The sequence below is a fragment of the Alligator sinensis genome, unplaced genomic scaffold (assembly GCF_000455745.1).
Source record: "Alligator sinensis unplaced genomic scaffold, ASM45574v1 scaffold933_1, whole genome shotgun sequence".
NCBI lineage: Eukaryota > Metazoa > Chordata > Crocodylia > Alligatoridae > Alligator > Alligator sinensis.
In genome coordinates, this window is record NW_005842542.1 from 356,587 (window position 1) to 375,463 (window position 18,877).

At 46.5% G+C, this 18,877-nt stretch overlaps 2 protein-coding genes across 5 annotated transcripts in view; one reads left to right on the forward strand and one right to left on the reverse strand.

The window, feature by feature from the left end:
- The first annotated feature begins 51 nt into the window (after positions 1 to 51).
- Positions 52 to 10,253, forward strand: LOC112551653. 4 transcript variants are annotated; one of them, XM_025213614.1, is made up of 4 exons: positions 52 to 2,315; positions 4,426 to 4,690; positions 4,925 to 4,989; positions 5,144 to 5,801. In XM_025213614.1, exon 1 carries the CDS (start codon positions 915 to 917, stop codon positions 2,046 to 2,048), a length of 1,134 nt encoding a protein of 377 aa, XP_025069399.1. In that variant the 5' UTR covers positions 52 to 914; the 3' UTR covers positions 2,049 to 2,315; positions 4,426 to 4,690; positions 4,925 to 4,989; positions 5,144 to 5,801. The 4 variants fall into 4 exon arrangements, with proteins under 4 accessions (XP_025069399.1, XP_025069400.1, XP_025069402.1 ...); XM_025213615.1 differs by having other exon boundaries at positions 4,584 to 4,690; XM_025213617.1 differs by lacking the exons at positions 4,426 to 4,690; positions 4,925 to 4,989; positions 5,144 to 5,801 and adding an exon at positions 9,007 to 10,253.
- CNEP1R1 (CTD nuclear envelope phosphatase 1 regulatory subunit 1) overlaps positions 10,247 to 18,877 on the reverse strand; it is a 14,589-nt gene continuing 5,958 nt past the window's right edge. Inside the window, exons 2-6 of the mRNA XM_025213618.1 lie at positions 16,723 to 16,794; positions 13,342 to 13,415; positions 12,082 to 12,191; positions 11,899 to 11,953; positions 10,247 to 11,669 (exon numbers count right to left, since the gene is read on the reverse strand). Coding sequence (XP_025069403.1) covers positions 11,628 to 11,669; positions 11,899 to 11,953; positions 12,082 to 12,191; positions 13,342 to 13,415; positions 16,723 to 16,794 — 353 coding nt within the window. The 3' untranslated portion in view covers positions 10,247 to 11,627. The remainder of the gene's footprint in view (positions 11,670 to 11,898; positions 11,954 to 12,081; positions 12,192 to 13,341; positions 13,416 to 16,722; positions 16,795 to 18,877) is intronic.

An 18,877-nucleotide genomic window follows, 5' to 3' on the forward strand; every position in this document is an offset into this window, starting at 1 on the left:
ATGATCTGTTCAGGTCCCTCCTGACCCTAGCTACTATGAAACTATGAAACCCCAGCTGGGGTGAAGGCACAGGTACTGACCCCAAGGGTGCGCTAGCCTGAGGGCGTTAGGGGAGTAAAGGTGTACGGTGATCCTACTGAGGGTGCTCCATTTCCTTAGGTGTTCCCCTCCCTTCTTTCCTTTAGGTCACATTTCACTAGTAGTCATGGTGGTGGCCTTGTTCCTTTGCTTCACGATAGGTGTTTCGGGAAAAGGGGTATAGGATCTAGGTATTGGCAGTGGTTCCCCTTTCGGGGCGCATCTATCTCGGTTCCCTGGAAGAAGGTGGATCAACAGAGTCCAAAGTACCAGACGAGGCGGGGCTCGGTCCCCAGGAAAGGGGAAAGAAAGGAACCACGCCAAAGCACACTGGGCCTACCGCCAGTGGTCTCTAAGGGCATCATAGAAGACGAGCCCAAAAGCCGAGGGTTCCCAGACCCTCACCGGAGTTTGACCAGGACCCTGGGTGTTCGTCATCTAGAGGCAACGCCAGGGACAGGAAAGACTCCAGTGGGGCCAGCCGCAAATAGACTCAGAGGCCTGTATCTAAGGTTGGCACATGGTTGGGGTTTAGGGAAGGCTGGAGCCCCGTGAACTCCTGCTGAGACGCATGACAGCCCGGGAGGCACTCTCAAGGGGGACCCCCTCCACTGATGAACCATTCAAAGTCATGGCAGGCGAGTTAGGGGGTCACCCTGAAGACAGCCAAGGTGCCCTCTGCGGCCCGAATGCGAGTCCCTGGCAGGCAAGATTAACTGCCCGAGTGAAGGCGGCACGGGAACACACGATAGAGCGGAGGCGGGCACAAAGTGGTGCATTGGCCGGGAACATAGAGAACCCCAACTTGGCAGCCTGTGCCAATAAGCAACCAGCTTATGGCCCCTGCAAATATCCTCGGACAGGACCTGCAGGTCCTCACCCAGATCCTAGTCTCGCAGCAACAGATGATGGACCGCCAGCAGGACTGGCTCAGGCACAGCCTGGCATCTTTCAAAATGCTCAAGATGACCAGGGACGACGACCCGAAGGCTTACATCGAGGCATTTGAACACCACGCCCTCATGACTGGACTCGACAAAGGGTATTGGGCCAGCCAACTGGGAGCGCTGGTAGTAGGCAAGGCCCAGGCTGCCTACCGGGCCCTTGCGAGAGATGACACTAGAGACTACGAACGTGTGAAGGCGGCCATGCTATACAGATTGGAGATCGACCCAGAACATTATCGCCAGCTGTTCCAAGCAAAGAAAGGGCCCGATGAGAGGCGGCTGAGAGTGCTATTACAACTGCTGCTGAATCTCCTGGACAAATGGGTAAGCCCAGTGGGGCACAATAGAGAGGCCCTGGCAGACCAAATCCTCCTCAAGCAGTTTCAAAACGACCTAGAGGAACGGACGCAGCGCTGGGTGCGCCAGCACTCCCCATGTACCTGTAAGGTGGCCCTGAAGTTGGCAGAGACCTTCGCTGCCTCAGAGGTCAGCTACCCCCAGGAGAGGAGGAACCCGGGGCCCCTTGCGGTAGCACTGAAAGAGCCCGAATGTAGGCCCAACCGAGAGGCAACGAAGGACACCGTATGCTTTCAGTGTGGGCGGAACGGCCATTTTTCAAGGGAATACCCTAGTCAGCCCACTGAGCGTTGGCTCCCCGCTGACAGGCTGAGGGTACAGATGGAGAGACGGAGAGACCCCGAGTCCAGTGACCCAATGGACTGTAGCTACGCGGTTGGAGAGGAGGGTGCGATCTGGAGCTGCCCTGTCATCAAAGCCTGGGTAGAGGGACGCCCCATACAAGCTACTCTGGACTCGGGTTGCGCCCAGTCTTTGGTGAGGGCTGACTTGGTGCAGCCGCAGGGCAGGCGGAAGGCCATCCCAGCGAAAGTGGCCTGCCTCCACGGGGAAGCTAAGCAGATTGAGCGGCAATGGATACACCTTCGTGTGATGGAGCACCAAGGAGAACTTCTGGTAGGGATAGTGCCCCACCTGGTGTGCGAAATGCTACTGGGCTGGGACTGAGCACTGCTGTACAACGTCCTGGATAGGATACGGGACGCAGAAGTGGCATGCAGGAAGATCCGGAACCGCAAGGGGTGGTTAGGTGAAGTAGCGGAAAACAAAGAATCAGCGGACGAGGCAGAAGACTTAGACCTTGACAATTTTGCCAGCAGCCTGCAGTTCCGGGAAGCACAAGAGGAAGACCTGGAATTCAAGATGCTTCGGGAGCAGATCCGCAACACCAGGGACGTCCCAGTCCCGCTGCCTGACGAGGCTCCACGCTTTGAGGTAAGGAACCAACTTCTTTACTGTGTGCAAGGGGATGGGCAGGACGGGGCTGAGGGCATGCAGCTAGTTGTGCCTGCCCGGTTCCGTCAAATCATCTGGCTGTTGGCACATGCTAGCCCTGCAGGAGGGCATCTAGAGCGTGACAAAATCCTTGCAAGGGTGGCTAGATGTTTTTTTTGGCCCGGGATGGGGGAGGAGGTGGCCCATTAATGTGCAGAGTGCCCCGAGTGTCAGAAAATGAAGGCTGAGCGCCCTGCATGGGCCCCCCTCCAGCCCATGCCTGTCATAGATGTCCCTTTCTCCCTGATAGCCTTGGACGTCGTGGGGCCGCTTCCCCGCAGTAGCGCTGGCCATCAGTCCATATTGGTCTTCGTGGATTATGCTACCTGGTATCCAGAGGACATCCCACTGTGAGCTGTGACCACCCCATGCATCACTGAAGAACAGATAAAGTGGATAGCTAGGATGGGGATACCATGAGAAATACTGACCGACCAGGGGCGGAATTTTATGTCTGGGGTCCTGAGGGTAGTATGTCGAACGCTACGGATAAAACATCTCCGGACCTCGATCTACCACCCCCAGACCAACGGCCTAGTGGAATGCCTAAACGGAACAATAAAGCGGATATTACAGCACTGCATACAAGGGGACCCCCGGAAATGGGATCTTCTCCTTCCACTGGTACTATTCACCCTCTGGGACACCCCTCAAGACACTACAAAGTACTCCCCATTTGAACTGGTATTAGGACATTGGCCAAGGAGCCTCCTACAAGTCCTAAGAGAGGAATGGGAGTGGGATGTAGGACATGCCCGGGAGCTGACCACATACTAACAGGAGTTCCAACGGAGAGTAAGGATGGCCCGTGACCTAGCATGCGAGAATATGCGCGAAGCCCAGGCCCGCCAGAAGGAGAAATATGACAGCCACGCCAAAGAAAGGATGTTTGAGCCAGGGCAGAAGGTGCTGGTACTCCTTCCCACTTCCACGAGCAAGCTCCCAACTCAATGGCAGGGGCCATTCGAGATAATCCAGGGAGTTGGGCCAGTAGACTGTGAGGTACACCGGCCCGGTCACTTTCAAGAAAGACAGATTTACCATGTAAATCTCCTCCGAAAGTGGTGAGAGCCTGAGGGGTGGGTTGCCTTTACAGATACTGATAACGAAGACCTTGGACCTCGGGCGATAAGTAGAGGATCCGACCCCTCTAAAGTCAAGACCCCAGTTAGGGTAGGGGGAGAGCTGTCCCCTTATCAGAGGCAGGAAGCACTAGCCCTGGTGAAAGAGTTCCGGGATGTGTTTTGCAAAGAACCCGGGTGGGTTTGGGACACCTTCTACGCTATAAATACCCCACCCGGGGCAATAGCGAGAGAAAGATGGCGACCCATTCCCCACCACCTTTTAGAAACCGTCCATAAGGAGATTGACTCGATGTTGGAACACGGGGTCGTACGTCCTTCAAGGAGCCCCTGGAGGAGCCCCCTGGTCCCGGTACACAAACCGGATGGGTTGTTGAGGCTATGCATCGATTACAGGCGGCTGAATGCCATGACAATCTTTGACACGTTCCACATGCCCCACGTGGCAGAACTAGTGGAGTGCATCAGGAACACCCAATGTATATCAACCCTAGACCTCATGAAGGGATACTGGCAGACCCCTGTAGCCAGAGAAGATCGGCCAAAAACTGCGTTCGGGACCCTGTGGGGACCATACAAAGTTGTGAGGATGCCGTTCAGGCTACATGGCACAGCCACGATGTTTCAGTGCTTAATGGACCGGATCTTAGCACCGCATGCCAAATATGCGGCGGCGTACATAGATGACATCATTGTGTTCTCACAGACTTAGACCCAGCATAGGAGAGCCCTCAGGGCCATCCTCTCTAAATTAAGGTGCTCCAGGCTAACGGCAAACCCACGAAAGCGCGCCCTTGCCCAAAAGGAGACCAAATATTTGGGATTCTTGGTTGGGAGGGGCACTATTAGACCCTTGGCATACAAGGTGGAAACTATCCGTAACTTTTCCACCCCCCAAAATTGCCGCCAACTCAGGTCATTCCTAGGGTTAATCAATTATTATCGACAATTTGTGCCCCATTTTTCAGAACTGGCAGCACCCCTATCGGAGGCTCTGAAAGGACAAAAGACCAGACCTATAAAATGGATGGAAGAGATGTCCCGGAATTTTGAGATGCTAAAATGGGCTCTACATGAGGATGTCATAATACACACACCTGACTTCCTGAAACCATTTATCTTACAGACCAATGCTTCAGAGACGGCAGTGTGAGCCATTCTCACTCAGAAGGAAGAGGGGAACGAGAGACCAGTTGCTTATGCCAGCCGCAAGCTACTACCAGCAGAGACGAGGTACACGATAGAACGCGAATGCCTGGTAATCTGGTGGGTGGTGGGCCATTTCAGGTATTACCTGATGGGTAGAGAGTTTAAATTGGTGACAGACCACACCCCCCTAAGGTGGCTGGGCACGGCTAAGACAGACAACGCCCGGATTACACGATGGGCGTTAGCTCTTCAACTATACAAATTCCACATAGTACACCGACCAGGAAAAGCTAACGCAGTGGCGGATTTTCTATCCAGGTGTGGAAGAGAAGCCCAGACCAGTGACCCAGAAAACCAAACCAAGGGGATCACCAGCCCACCAGGTATGGCCCAGAGACGGGACAACAAAGCGCCCCAAGACATCTTGGGGGGGGTGGGGGTGTGCCAGGGGCACAGAACCGGAAAAGGGGGAAGCCTTGCCCAGAGGCAAACCCCTAACCAAAGAAAAAGAGGAAAAAAACAACTTACCTGTTTCAGGAGCTGGGAGGAACAAGGAAACATGTGGCGAGAAACCGCCTGCGCAGTTTGTAAGCCGCGCCCATATACAGCTGGGGCCGGGTGACGTCATGAGGAGACGCCACCCAGCAGAGATGAAAGGGAGCCACGAAAGCGCGGGAAGGACACCGAGGACCAGAGAACCAGCGGGGAACCACTGGGCAGAAGGCATCCAGCCGCTGCGGCCGGCAGCCGACAGTGGCAGCAGAGGCAGCGGCGGCGGAAGCAGCAAGGGCTGCAGAGGATCCCCGAGCCGGAGAAGATCTACAGGGATCAAAGACACTGGCAGAGAGGCTGGCAAAGGCAGCAGCAGCAGCTGCTGCGGTGGAGGAAGCAGCGGGAGCAGCAAAGGATCCCCAAGCCGGAGAAGACTGGCAGGGCCCGATGACGCTGGCAGAGAGGCCGACAAAGGCAGCAGCAGTGGCTGCTGCGACAGCGGAAACAGTGGGAGTGGCAGAGGATCCCTGAGCCGGGGACCGGCGGGGATTGAAGACGCCGGCAGGAAAACTGGCAGGGATGCTGGCTGCGGTAGTGATGGCGGCAGCAGCGGGGAACCCCAAGCCAGAGTAGCCCAGTAGGGTCGAGGAAGCTGGCGTGAGAGCCCCAATCAGAGGCAACGGGGCCACCGCTTCGAACAGGCGAGCGCCGACCCCAGCTGGGGTGAAGGCACGGGTACTGACCCCGAGGGTGCCCTAGCCTGAGGGCATTAGGGGATTTAGGGTGTACGGTGATCCTACTGAGGGTGCTCCGTTTCCTTAGGCGTTCCCCTCCCTTCTTTCCTTTAGGTTACATTTCACTAGTAGTCACGGTAGTGGCCTTGTTCCTTTGCTTCATGTCGGGTGTTTTGGGAAAAGGGGTATCGGATCGAGGTATTGGCAGTGGTTCCCCTTTCGAGGCGCGTCTAACTTGGTTCCCTGAAAGAAAGTGGATCAACACAGTCCATAGTACCAGACGAGGGGGAGGGCTCGGTCCCCGGGAAAGGGGAAAGAAAGGAACCACACCAGAATGCACTGGGCCTATTGCCAGCAATCTCTAAGGGCATCAGAGAAGACAAGCCCAAATGCTGAGGGCTCCCAGACCCTCACCAGAGTTTGACCAGGACCCTGGGTGTTCGTCATCAAGAGGCAACGCCGGGGACAGGAAAGACTCCAGTGGGGCCAGCCGCAAATAGACTCAGAGGCCCATCTCTGAGGGTGGCACATGGTTGGGGTGTAGGGGAGGTTGGAGCCCCGTGAACTCCCGCCGAGATGCATGACAGCCCGGGAGGCACTCTCAAGGGGGACCCCCTCCACTGATGAACCATTCAAAGTCGTGGCAGACGAGTTAGGGGGTCACCCTGAAGACAGCCGAGGTGCCCTCTGGGGCCCGAACATGAGTCTGTGGCAGGCAAGATCAACTGCCCGGGAGAAGGCGGCGCGGGAACACACAATAGAGTGGAGGCAGGCACAGGAGGCTTGGTAGACAACATCTCATCTGCCTTTTAACCTGCCTCTCACCTGCCTTCTACAATTGTGCGCTTTAACGTCAAACAGTATAACCAAAGACTACAAACAGTGAAAAAAGGCTCAAGTAGCCCTTCAAACCAGAGTAGCCTCTGCATACTAATGAGGGCATGCAGATATCATTTTAATGGCTGCACTGAAGACCTGTACCAGGCTACTGAAAATGCCTTGCAATGGACATCAAATCTAAAACCGTCACTATAGGCTTATCCCTTGCTGTTATTTATAGGTTGTTTATACGTTGTTCTGTCATTTGGTTGCTGTATTCCATATGAATAAATAACTAACTATGGAACGTAACCTTAGTCAAACATGCAGAACATAATCAAAGATACAAATATATAGAAATAAGAATTTTTTTGAATGCATATCACTATAAGCACGGAACCAGCTTGAATGACTTGAGATATCATTGCATAATTTGACTTCTTGGTTTAGGTTTAAACCAGGCAGGTTAAAAATCAAAACCATGATTTTTCTGTTTTTTCTTATTAATCATGTAACAGTCTTCTCAAACAGAAATATAGGCTAATATGAGTATTTTTGGATAAGCACTTGTCATATCTTTTCACTATGAATGTGCAGTTAGTCATTTAGATTTATTTTTTTCTATTTTGTGCCTGTTATAAATACCACATTAAAATATTCTTTCCTTCATTTCTTGTCATGGAAACATATGGTTTTTATATAAACCCACACTGATTTTTCTAAACTTTTTAACTTTTATTTCCTCAAATCCAAGGTAAGTTATTTTTTCCTTCATTCAACATGGGGAAAAACATGCCTCATCTTGGATCTGAGTATCAGCCCTCTGCCTCCAGCTAGGACCAGGATCAGGCAGTTGCATAGGTCAGGGATCATGTGGGTGATGAGGCAACCAACAGCTTGCATGAGACATCATTGCAAGTGTCACCCCATGGGGATCAGTTGGGGAATGGGGCAGCAGTGTGGGTGGGGATCAGACATCAACATGAGCTCAGGATTGGGCAGGGAATGAGGAAGCAGCATGCAGTTTGGGGAACTGGGCAACAGAACACATAGGGGGACTGAAAAGCAGCCTAGGTCACAGGTTGGAGCAGCAGCATCCATATGCAATCAGGCAGCAACATGCATTGCAATCAGGAGGCAGCAGATGCTGGGGATTGGGCAGCAGCAAGGGTGGCCAGCACAGTGTGATGGGGATCAGGCAGCAGCATGAGTTGGGAATCACGTGGTGGGGTGCAGGTAAATGGGGGCCAGTGGTGGGTTGTGGATCAGGGGATGGGGGCACAGACACTGAGCTACTCACATGCCAGTGTCCCCCTCTCAGCCTTGCTGGTTTAATTCAAAGGAAAGGCAGGTATCAATATATTTAGAACCAGCTTGGCCACAGGAGCTGCTGCAGCAAAGGAGATCATCCATTTGACCATCTATTAAGGCTCCACTCCTAGACTAGTTGCTGACTAGGATTAAAGAGCCCACTCTACCCTATTATGGAGTGTACTTCAGTTCCACAACTTTTTGGCAGCATTTCCTCTGCCAAGGGTAAGACTAATATCCCCCTCCCCCTACCCCCATCCCCTCCTCCAAGGTGCTCTTCTGCACAAAGCCATTGGCACCTTAGAAGTTGCCAGGTTATATAACTGCTGCTCAGCACCTGGTGATAACAGAGGTACTTCCGTCTACTGTAAATTATGGTAGCAGGTGAATCTGACCTGACCTGCATTAGCATCAGTACAGTTCTTAATTGCCCAAGAGTGAGGCTTTGGTATGTGTTTAATTATCTGTGTGTGCCCTTGCTGATATCCTTATCCTTTCTGAGACATTTGTTCAATAACAACACGGCTTGGTACATTTTCCTTCCCCAGACCTTTGGGAAACTGTTCTTTAGTTCCTGGTTTATCTCCACATCCTACCTTTTTTAATTCTAAAATTCCATCATAGTAACACCAGCTCTCAGTCTTGCCAAGTTTGAGAAAACATACAAAATAGTTACTAGTACTGTATGTTACCCCAACTACTTTGTACCTACAATGAGAAAACCTTGGTTTTAACAAATTCTGATACATTTGCAAATATGTCTGATGTTTGCTGTTGAATTAATCAGGACCGGTTGCACATTTTAACTAGCAACATTCTGTCTACTTAAATATAAAAGACCTAAATAGAGATACAAGAAAGGAATTTGGGGGGAAAGGGAGTAAGGTATTACCAACTCTGAAAAGCCAGCAACTGGCATTTAAGAAGGCATGGTTCAATAATTTGATATAGAGCTAGATATGCATATAGTTTTATTTCAATTTACTTAATATTAGCATGGTTACATAACTCTTATACTGCCAACTTATTTAATGTCATCCATAGAAATCTCTGGTGGAAAAAGCTGAGGATCAAATGAAGCCTAAAAAACATTCTTCAAGAGATTCCCCACCCTGCTGTGGTGGAGAGCCGACCCAAAAAGGATTGTTTGGAAATCCCAGCTCTCTCTCAGCCCTGTATTTGGTGCCATTCACATAGTACACAAGCCTGCGGGGCTGTTAGCTGGCTGACATGCAAAAACCAAGCTTTGGGATGGGCAACATCCTGCCCAGACTTATTCAGGAAAGTCCCCTGGTCAGGGAGGTGTGTGGTTTGGAGTAACCCAGAAGGGATTTTGGACTGGGATTACAAGGCAAAACAAGATCCTTATTCAATGCAATGTATTTAGGATGAAGGCCTTGAGGGGCGGGCGTCAAGTGTCAGGCTAGCATGCAAAAACCAAGCATTGGGTCAAGCCCAGGCTTCTTTAGAATCCCCTGATGGTGGAAAGCTATGTTTTGGAGCAATTCAAAAAGGATTTTGCCCCATAACCCCAGCTCAAAATTAGCTCCTTATTCATAGGAACATACATAGCGCACAGGTCCAGGGGGGCTGTCAGTTGGCAGGCTGGCACATGAAAACCAGGCTTTAGGTCAGGCACTACCCTGCTCAGACCCATTCACAAGTGTCCCCCAGAGCTGGAGATGCATTTCAGGGTGACCCAAAATAGATTTTCACCCACAATCCCACCCCAAATACAGCTCCTTATTCAATGTACATAGCAATGTACACAGGTCTGGGGACCTGTCAGTAGGCAAGCTGGCATGCAAAAACCAGGATTTAGGTCAGGCACTGCCCTACCCAGACTTCCTCACAAGAGTCTCCCAGTGGCAGTGATGAGCATTTTGGGGTGACCCAAGAAGCAATTTACCCTGTAATCTCTGTCCAAACACAAGCCTGGGGCCTGCCAGTAGGCCAGGCCAAGTGCCAGTAGGCCAGTGTGCAAGCCTAGGGCCTGCCAGTAGGCTGGCTGGTATTCAAAAACCTATCTTGGGGTCAGGCAGTGCCATGCCAGGCTTCCTCAGGAGTCTCCCAGTGCAGAGGATTGTGGCTTGGGGTGACCCATAAAGGATTTCTACCCATAATCCCAAGAACAAAGTCAAATGGGGTCCAAAACCAAACCGATGAAGAAAAGTGGATACCATTACTGCTTTCCATGCTGCTCTTATCTTGGTGACTTCAGCACCCAGGATTTTAAGTGACACTTCACAGAAGTACAAAAAACGTAACACTTTGTACACTGGAGTTTTCAATGGTTTATAGCCAAAGTACTTTTGTAATTTTCTATATTTGCAAATTAATTCATTTACAATACAAAAACAGTTGACATACTATTTATATATAAAGCATTTATTTTTATGCACATATGTAACTACAAAATTTACAGCAGTTAAAAAAAATAAGGGAGTTACAGAAGTACGAAACTTCTGAAGAAAAGAATTTATGAGCAAAAATGTTAATGCCACATCTGAGTGAGTTTACACTAGTCAAACCATGCTCCTTAAGAGGCAGCTTTGTTTGTATGAGGGGTTCCTGTAACTGCAAAAGCTTTGTCTTCTTAAAGTCTCATATTCAATTAAAAGAGAATTTGAAACAGGTAAAAAGGCACCTTACACACTTAAAATTAAACTGTTATGATTATTGTAGCTATTACGTACATACATAATAGCCACACTGAACTTTTTTCTTTTTTAAACACTTCTTGAAAATAAGTTTTGTAAGTTGACTTGTGGCACTGTTTACATAGTTTCCTTTACCAAACGATTTGGATCTTAAGTTAAACATTTGCAATACTAATTTCATGGACAGACTACCACAGCATAAAATCTGCTCTTAAAACAGGGGTATTATGGAATTCAGACACTGTACATAATTCTTACAGTCAAAAGTATATTTAAGACAGTTTTAAAATGCTAAAATCGTATTAAAACAAGTTATACTGCAACTCGGATGAAACTGAATGAAGTATAATAAAACCACAATGCAAGTGGCTGACGTACTATATGTAGTTTGATAAAAGTAATATTTTGACATATTTTCAATATTCTTAAACATAAGGCCAATTTTTCCAGCAGACTGTCTCATTTTTAACATCTTTTTGTGTTCCAATTCCAAAAGGACTGTGATCAGGAATGGGAAAAAAAGATCAATTAATAAGTGTTTTAATAAAAAGCTGTGGGAATGGCAAGTGTTGCTTTCAATACTGGCTTACAAGAACAAGAATCTATACAGGTATTACTCTTTGCTTAACATTGGCATCGATTTGCTATTTACAGTAGTTTGCAAAGACATAAAACAAATGAGGTTTGATTTCCAAGTTTAACTTAGAAACCAGTTAACATACTTCAACTGTATGCTGTTTTGCTGTAGCAGAAATACAAAAGTGACACTAATACTGAAAAAAGAGGTAATCAAAAGTAGCAAAAGCACTGGTGACATGACTCAAAAGAGAATTTGAATAAATATGCCAGAAAGTAATATTGCACAGTTTGCTGTCACTTTTAAATAAGACTTTTACTCCTAGACAACTGCCAACAGTCCCATTTGGCTTTTTGCTGCCACACTACCTTGAGAAAAGGTTGTTTCTGGTGTTCACGGCAGTGAATAGACTTGAAGGAAGATTGTGGTTATTGAACATGAGGCCTAGGTTTCAAAATTAGTTTTCCAGTCTGCAAAACAGAAGAACAGATGCAAGCAAAATCCTGAAGTTTAATACAGCCCCAATGCAAAGTCATTATGCAAGTTATTCTTACCCCTATACTTAAATGGGGAAGAAGAGTTAAGTATATTTATGCATTTATTTGTAAAATGTAAATAGATTATCAAGCCCTTCCAGAGACAGAGCTATTTGCACCTTCAAGGTTTGCATGTGTAGCAAGTAAAATTCAAGTCACTTACATCATCACAAGACATATTGTACTCTGCCAATACAGTTCGACATCGGGCTGCTATGCTGTATGGATCATGTCAAAGGAAAGTGCTAATTTTTGGAGAAAAGTTTAAAAATTAGACAGATTTAGTGTGGCTGCAATTACCATTAAAACAATCACCTTTCACCTGACAAATGCTATCAAAGGATACATTGATGGTGCCACCACTCTTTTGTGTATTCCAGCAAAGAATAGGCCTATTAGAGTAATACAGCTGATTGTGAAGAAAGGATGATTCCACAATGATGTGAAAAAAGATACCTAAGAAAGAAATCAAACAATCTTGAAGGGAAAAAGAAAAAAGGTTTAAGAAAGTGCTACCATACCTGTAGATTATCTTTTTTAAAGTTTTGGGTTCAAAACTAAATTGTTCATTATAATAGTTTAGCTTAAAAACAGAAAATGGATCTAAATATTAGAGTCCTCCATATTACTTAACAAAAAAGTAGCCGATTGATCACTTCTCACTCCCCCACCCCTCCATTGTTCAACAGAATGCAACTGCTCTACTTTTGTTTTACTGCTGGAATGTAGAAATGTTTAAATAAAATAAATAAAACAAATAAACCCTTCACCACACTTGCATCAAGACAGGGGTAATGCAAAGTTCTTGCATTTACTCAAAAACATACATATTCTCCCTATGAATAAAGTTAATCTGCTCAATAACTATCCCTCTAGACACGTCAGAGATGTAAAGTTCAGACACAAGTCTGATCATTTCAAAACAAACTACAGAAGTTGGTGTAGCAAAAATCACCATGCCAAGGCTCAGGTACTTCACCAATACAGACTAGGGGAGGGGAAAAAAACCCAAGAACTACACCCCCTACCCTCACCCCCCACCAGACAGGTAGCTTTATTTGTTTAATGTGAACATTTTAAGGTAACCAATGTATTTAAACAAATATATATTGTGGCCATTTTAATTATCCTTCTGCCAAAAATTAAGAAGTTTGGGCTAGAACAGGTGCAGGTACAAGAGCCAGTTTTGTACACTATAGCCACATAAAGAAACAGTTAAGTTAGGAACCATTAACCTATCACTGTACTCTGCTTTTGTTTCCTTGATTCTGGATCAGTCCCATGGAAACTGACTTCAGTACGCCATGCTTTACTGTCACAAAGTATAAAATTATTCTTCTAGAGGAAAAGAACCCCAGATTCAGCACAGCTGCAAAATGCACCAGACATTCTTGCAAAGTCTCAGCAAGCGTTGCCTCTACACAAAACCTACATGACCCTCTTCCTGTGATACTCTAACTTAGGGAAGAAGCCAACCTTTCCATTAACTTTTCATTCTTGAAGACAAAATCCACAACTACACACACTTAGTTTATTATCCAGATTATATACTTGTATTGCAAAGCCAAGGAATCCCAAAAAGCTTTATCAGATTGATATCACTTACCTTCTGGGTTTCAGGATCTATTAACCAGTTCCAAGCACCAGTTGCAGTACAGACTGATACGAATATAAGGATCACTAACGGGAAAAGTAAAAAAGTCATAAATAGTACCTGATCTGATTCATGTTAATTCAAAGGTATCCAACCTCTCATTACAAGTTGACAATTGTACTGTTCTCTCTCCTGGCTCTTGATGTTCAAGAGCATCCAAAAAAAAAAGTGAGCTAGATCTCTCTGCATAAAGAGGTACATCTGCATGTTTGTTTCCCCATCTGAAGTTCCACCTTTCTATTTGTGAGGTCGACGTGGAAGACAGAAAAAAAGTCTAAAACAAGATAGTCCTTTAAATATCCTAGTAAAACTTCCTGGACAGAACAAAAATAGATCCAGAAAGCATTGGAGCCTCTAAGGGCATCCTGTTGTCCGGACAAAGAAATAGGAAGTTTCTAAGTAAACTTGTAGATGCACCCACAGTTTCCATGTGCCTATTAATGCAAAGCAATAGGCTCTGAAGCTTACTGCTACTGGGTGTGCAGGTCTGGACCACAGGATGTTGAGCTGGGGCGAAGCCCCAGCTGGCAGGGGAACCTGAGGTTCAGCCTGCCAGCTTGGGGCTGTTCCCCCCTGACTCAACATGCTGCGGAGGGGCTGGCTGGGGCATGAGGGTGCTTCAGTGTGGGGGGCTAGTCAGCAGGCAGCCCCTGCATTGAAGCATCTTCATGCCCCAACCAGCCCCTCTAGCATCTACACATGCATTGCTGCAGAGTTTTTTAATTTGCAGCAGGATAGTACTTTACAAGTACTAGTACTTACAAGTAGTATCCTCATCATGCTGGGGAGTAAATTAGTTTACTCCAGGCTAATAGGGATGAATGTGCAGACATTGAGATGTTTACTGGGCAGCTAACTAGTCTACTGCACAGTAAATCTCATGTAGATGTGCTCATAAGATGGAAAAAAAAAAAAATAAGGAAAAGGGTAACTGGGTAACTTTCCATGCAATATGCTGCACAGGTAATACACCCATATGCTACTTTGGACTACTGTAAATGGCCAGCTGCACCAAGGCCCCAGTCCTGTAAGCTGAGGCATGCATTACAGAACTAGAGCCAACAAGTTAAGCTTTACAGTTAAAATTTGTTATTGTGATATTTCCATCAATATGCTGTTATTACCAAAACAAGCTTGTAGGAAGTACAGGAACAAAGATTAACAAAAGAAAGTCTGCTGGCAATAGCTTTTCAAACCCTCTTTGGGCACCTCTACATGATCATTAATGCACTTTTGTTGTGCATTCAATTTAGTACCTCCATGGAAAGGTACTAGAAAAAGGCACATTAGCAAAAGCACACAGCTTTTTTTTTTTTTTTAATACACTTTAATGTGCATTAAAATAGGCTAAAGCACATTAAAGCATGCATGCAGATGCACTCTTAGGTTCTGTGAATCTTGTGTTACTGACTTCTTATATGCTATCTGAAACTGTGAACCAGGTATAAGCTCAACAATCAAACTCTATTGTCTGCAAAACAGACTCAGTACTTTTTCATGCCGCAGTACCAACAGCACACTCTGTTTCAACTTACATCCACCAAATGGACCATTTGAGGAGGATGCAAAAGGTTTAGATCAGTGGTTCTGAAGGCATCCCTTTGGAAATGCCACCTCCTACTCTTTAGTATTTTTTTTTCCATAATCAAAAAAACAAATGGAGTAATTCGTCTGTGGCAAAGAACTCAGAAAGACCACAAGAGGTCAGAATCCTGTTGACACTATGAATTCCTCATTAAAATCTTGGGTTTATTTTCTGGATCATGTTTGCACACCTAACAGTGCTAACACCATGTGGCATCCATGAAAGAATTTTAAGGCTCCCCCAGGATGCCACAGATCTCTGGCTAGATAAGTACATTTTTCTTCTTCCATTTTCACAAATGGAGACACTAAAAGCTCTACCTCTCAGAAACAAAGCCTTTTTATGCACGTTTGAATGATAAATTCACTCAGTACTTGGTTCCAATATTTTCCCCTCCTTTTTGAGAGTTCACATTAGATCAGAAAAACTTTAGTCTATATTTAACAATATTTAAACTGGTTTGCGAGAGGTTTCCAATAGCTGGAAAGTGACTATACATTAAAAAAGTAAAAGCTATAGATTAGTGAGCTTATATTGCCGATGAAAGGAAAACTTTAGAAGACACACTAGAAGATAATTTAGAAACCAGAGAACCTAGAACATTTTCCTTCTCAAAAGGTATGATGGTTAAAGGAGGTCCTACACAAGAACATATAGACTTCCTCATAAAGCCTCAAAGTGTAAACTTGTCTGGAAAGGGAGTCCCTTAAAAACAAACAAACAAAAACATTGCTATTACACTGCCACCTATTTCTCTCCAGATTCAGGGTAGCTACTGCCTCAGTCTGCCCTCAGTCAGAGGGGATCCTCTGACCTCAGGAAGCATTAGCTCCCATGCCATGTGTTTTCTAGGCAGTTTAATTCCTCAGATATAGAAACAGAGGGAAAACTTCAAAACAAACACAAACGAACAACCAAAGCAGTTCTGTCCACCACTGGACATACTTCCCAATGCCTCAGTGTTAGAGCAGGGAGGACAAACACATTTCCTTCAATGTCCCTGCTTCAGGGTCTAGGGCAAGCCTATCTTCCAGCTGGCAATGGATCTGCGTTCATGACATGCCAACCTTCAGTACCTGGCCCACACCAGGGAAAGTAATGATTCTCTTAGCAAACCGAATTCTGAGGACTTTGAGGAATCCTGGTGTTACTGCCACTGACCACCCAGACATCATATAATCTTATGATTTTCATGCCATGGGGCCCACACTCCAAACATTACAACTTAACATTGAGGGCCTGTCAGCTGCCAAGCAAAGCTCTCTCAGGTCTTTATAGGGATGACTTGATCCCATCCTAAACAGAAAAACATTTCACAGGCTGTCTGACTGAAGGCACTTAAGTGGGCAGGAAAATTGCACTCTCATTCAGTCCCCCTTTACTGAACTGGCCATAAGTTAGTTATGCTAGTATAGCTTTCAGTATTGTTGCTCTTTCCTATATCAACTGTTAAACAAACCAATACACTTCTTGTACTATCAAGAGCACAAGGTATTTCTGGCCCCTATACATTGGTTCCAAAGGTGGGCAAATGCTGTAATACTATTGTACAAATAACATTAACTCATTATTTTACTTTTGGTATTTCCTGGTACCTTGTGCATGTTTAGTTAGAAGGTTTACCTTAGGCCCACACACACGATACAGGTATTTTATTAACCTGAAATTAACCCACAAGGATATAGATATTCAAAAGTCAACAGATGTACTTATGAGTTGATCCAGCTTATTTAATATTTTTAACTTACTTCTCCAACGTCCCGTAGTTGGTTGCAAACATGCAATATATTCAGTAAGTCTTCTCTCAAAAGCCTTGAGATCTGAGAAAGAGATAAAGAAAACAGCATATAATCTGTCAGGGGTGCCCAACTTCTAAGCAGCTGGGGGTCACATACCTCCCAGGTCACAGTAGTGGAGGTGGCATGCTGCATAAGTTGCACCAGTGCAAGCTGGTGTTCCCTAGGGCCACGCTGTCAGGGCCTGAACCTCACACTTAGCTCTCAATCACAGGTTCCCCTATTGCACATCATGCAGGAGCCCCAGGCTGTGGTCTGCAGGGCACTGCTCCCTGGGGTGGAAACAGAAAGTGAAAACAGGAGAGGGAACCTAGAGACTCTCGCTGTTCCTGCAGCTGAAGTAATGGAGGGGTAGGGGAAGGCAAGGGCTGGGTGTCAGTCCCCGGGGCCACAAATTAACCCCTTGAGGGATGCATGCAGCCCTGGAGCTGCCTGTTGGACAGCCCTGATTTACATGATTAGTTTGGTTAGGTTTTAGAGATTTCCACAGTGCCTGGCTTTATAAGAAAGACTGGAGTTGCTTTTTTATATTAAATATTCTTTAGAAATGTTATCAGATATTAAACTTGAAGTTGTTCTGTTTAATAAGATTAGTTTTGTGGCTCCAAAATACCACTTTAAGATTGAATTTGCTCTCAATGAAGTCCATACTTTAAAAGCAGCTCAGCTTCAAATGAGACTAACTATTCTTTAAAGCATTTCATGTTATAGAGCAGGGGCATCAACTCATCTGACCCTGTAAGCTGGATGAGTGGCATGGGGCTGGTCTACAGACCGGACTGGGCCCACAGACTCCTCTCCCTCACCTTGCCACATCCATCACACAAGGGCACCCACTCTGGGATCTGCACTACACGTGGCAATCACCCTTGCCAGTCCAGGATCCTCACTGCATGCAGCACCCCCCACTCTCCACCCTAGTCCCCGGCTCCGCTAGCCTGGGACACAAACGTTACGCTGCTCTAGCCGGTCCACAATCTACAATGCACATGGTGCCCATACTGCTGGTCTGAGGGGAAGTGTGGCAGGTGGAGTAGTCCAGGACTGGCTAGGGTGGGTACCATGTGCAACATGGGTCCTAGAGTGGATGATGCATCCCAGGCCCTAAACACGAAGCCGGGCCACCATATGCCGGGTAGAGCACCTCGCACCAAGGAGCAGCACTGGGTGATGGAGCTCCATGAGCCATATCTGTGACACCCCTATTACAGAGAAACATATACAAGCTGATAGAAGAAAAATATTATTTGGAATTATATTACTTGGAATTGTACATTGACAATAAAAGCTTAAAGAAGCATTTCCATTAAGATCACAGCTGTTATGGAGATGTATATTTTAATATGCGCACTGAGATAACTTCTTGAACCAAAATACTCTTCTCTGGCCACGTCTACACAAGACACTGACTGTGTAGTTAAGTACTTGTACAAACAAGTATTAAATGAAGTTACTGTGCAGTAGTGCCACTAAATGGCTTTTCCATGATGCTACTGCGCAGTAGTCACAGGCTACTATGCAGTCAGCGTCTCGTGTAGATGCAGCCACTATAAGTTTTTGTTAATCCCATTGGTTTAAACACTTTTTAAAGCAAGCACTGAGATACTGTTTTTAAGCTCTTCTTGGAGCTACTCTTAAACTCTTGCAACCCATGTTGCAAAAAACATGTCTTAAAAGGCATTATTATTTTGGTATTTAAGTGCTTCCCAGTTCTCACCAAAAGAAGCAACATTTTACTACGTATTCTGTAACATTACTGCAACAAGTGTTTAAGTCACCTCAAAAACTCATAATTTCCAAGACCACCGTCAATACGCCCAGACCTTACATCCGCTACACCGCTAACCGGTGTCACAACCATGAGGCGTCTGTATTTATTTTTTGGCAGAGGCACACAAAGCCGCTTTCGAGTCCCTGACAGCCCTTCACAGGCATCTGCTCGGTTACAAGACAGAAAGGAGGCTCAGCCACCTGCAGACTCCAAAAGGCAAGAGCGTCCGGTCCCGGAGCCCTGCAGGGGAGACAGCGCCAGGCCGGTGGCACAGGCGGTGCAGACGGGGCTCTCGGGTCAGCGCCCCGCTCCTCCCGCCCCCCTGGCCCCCCGGAA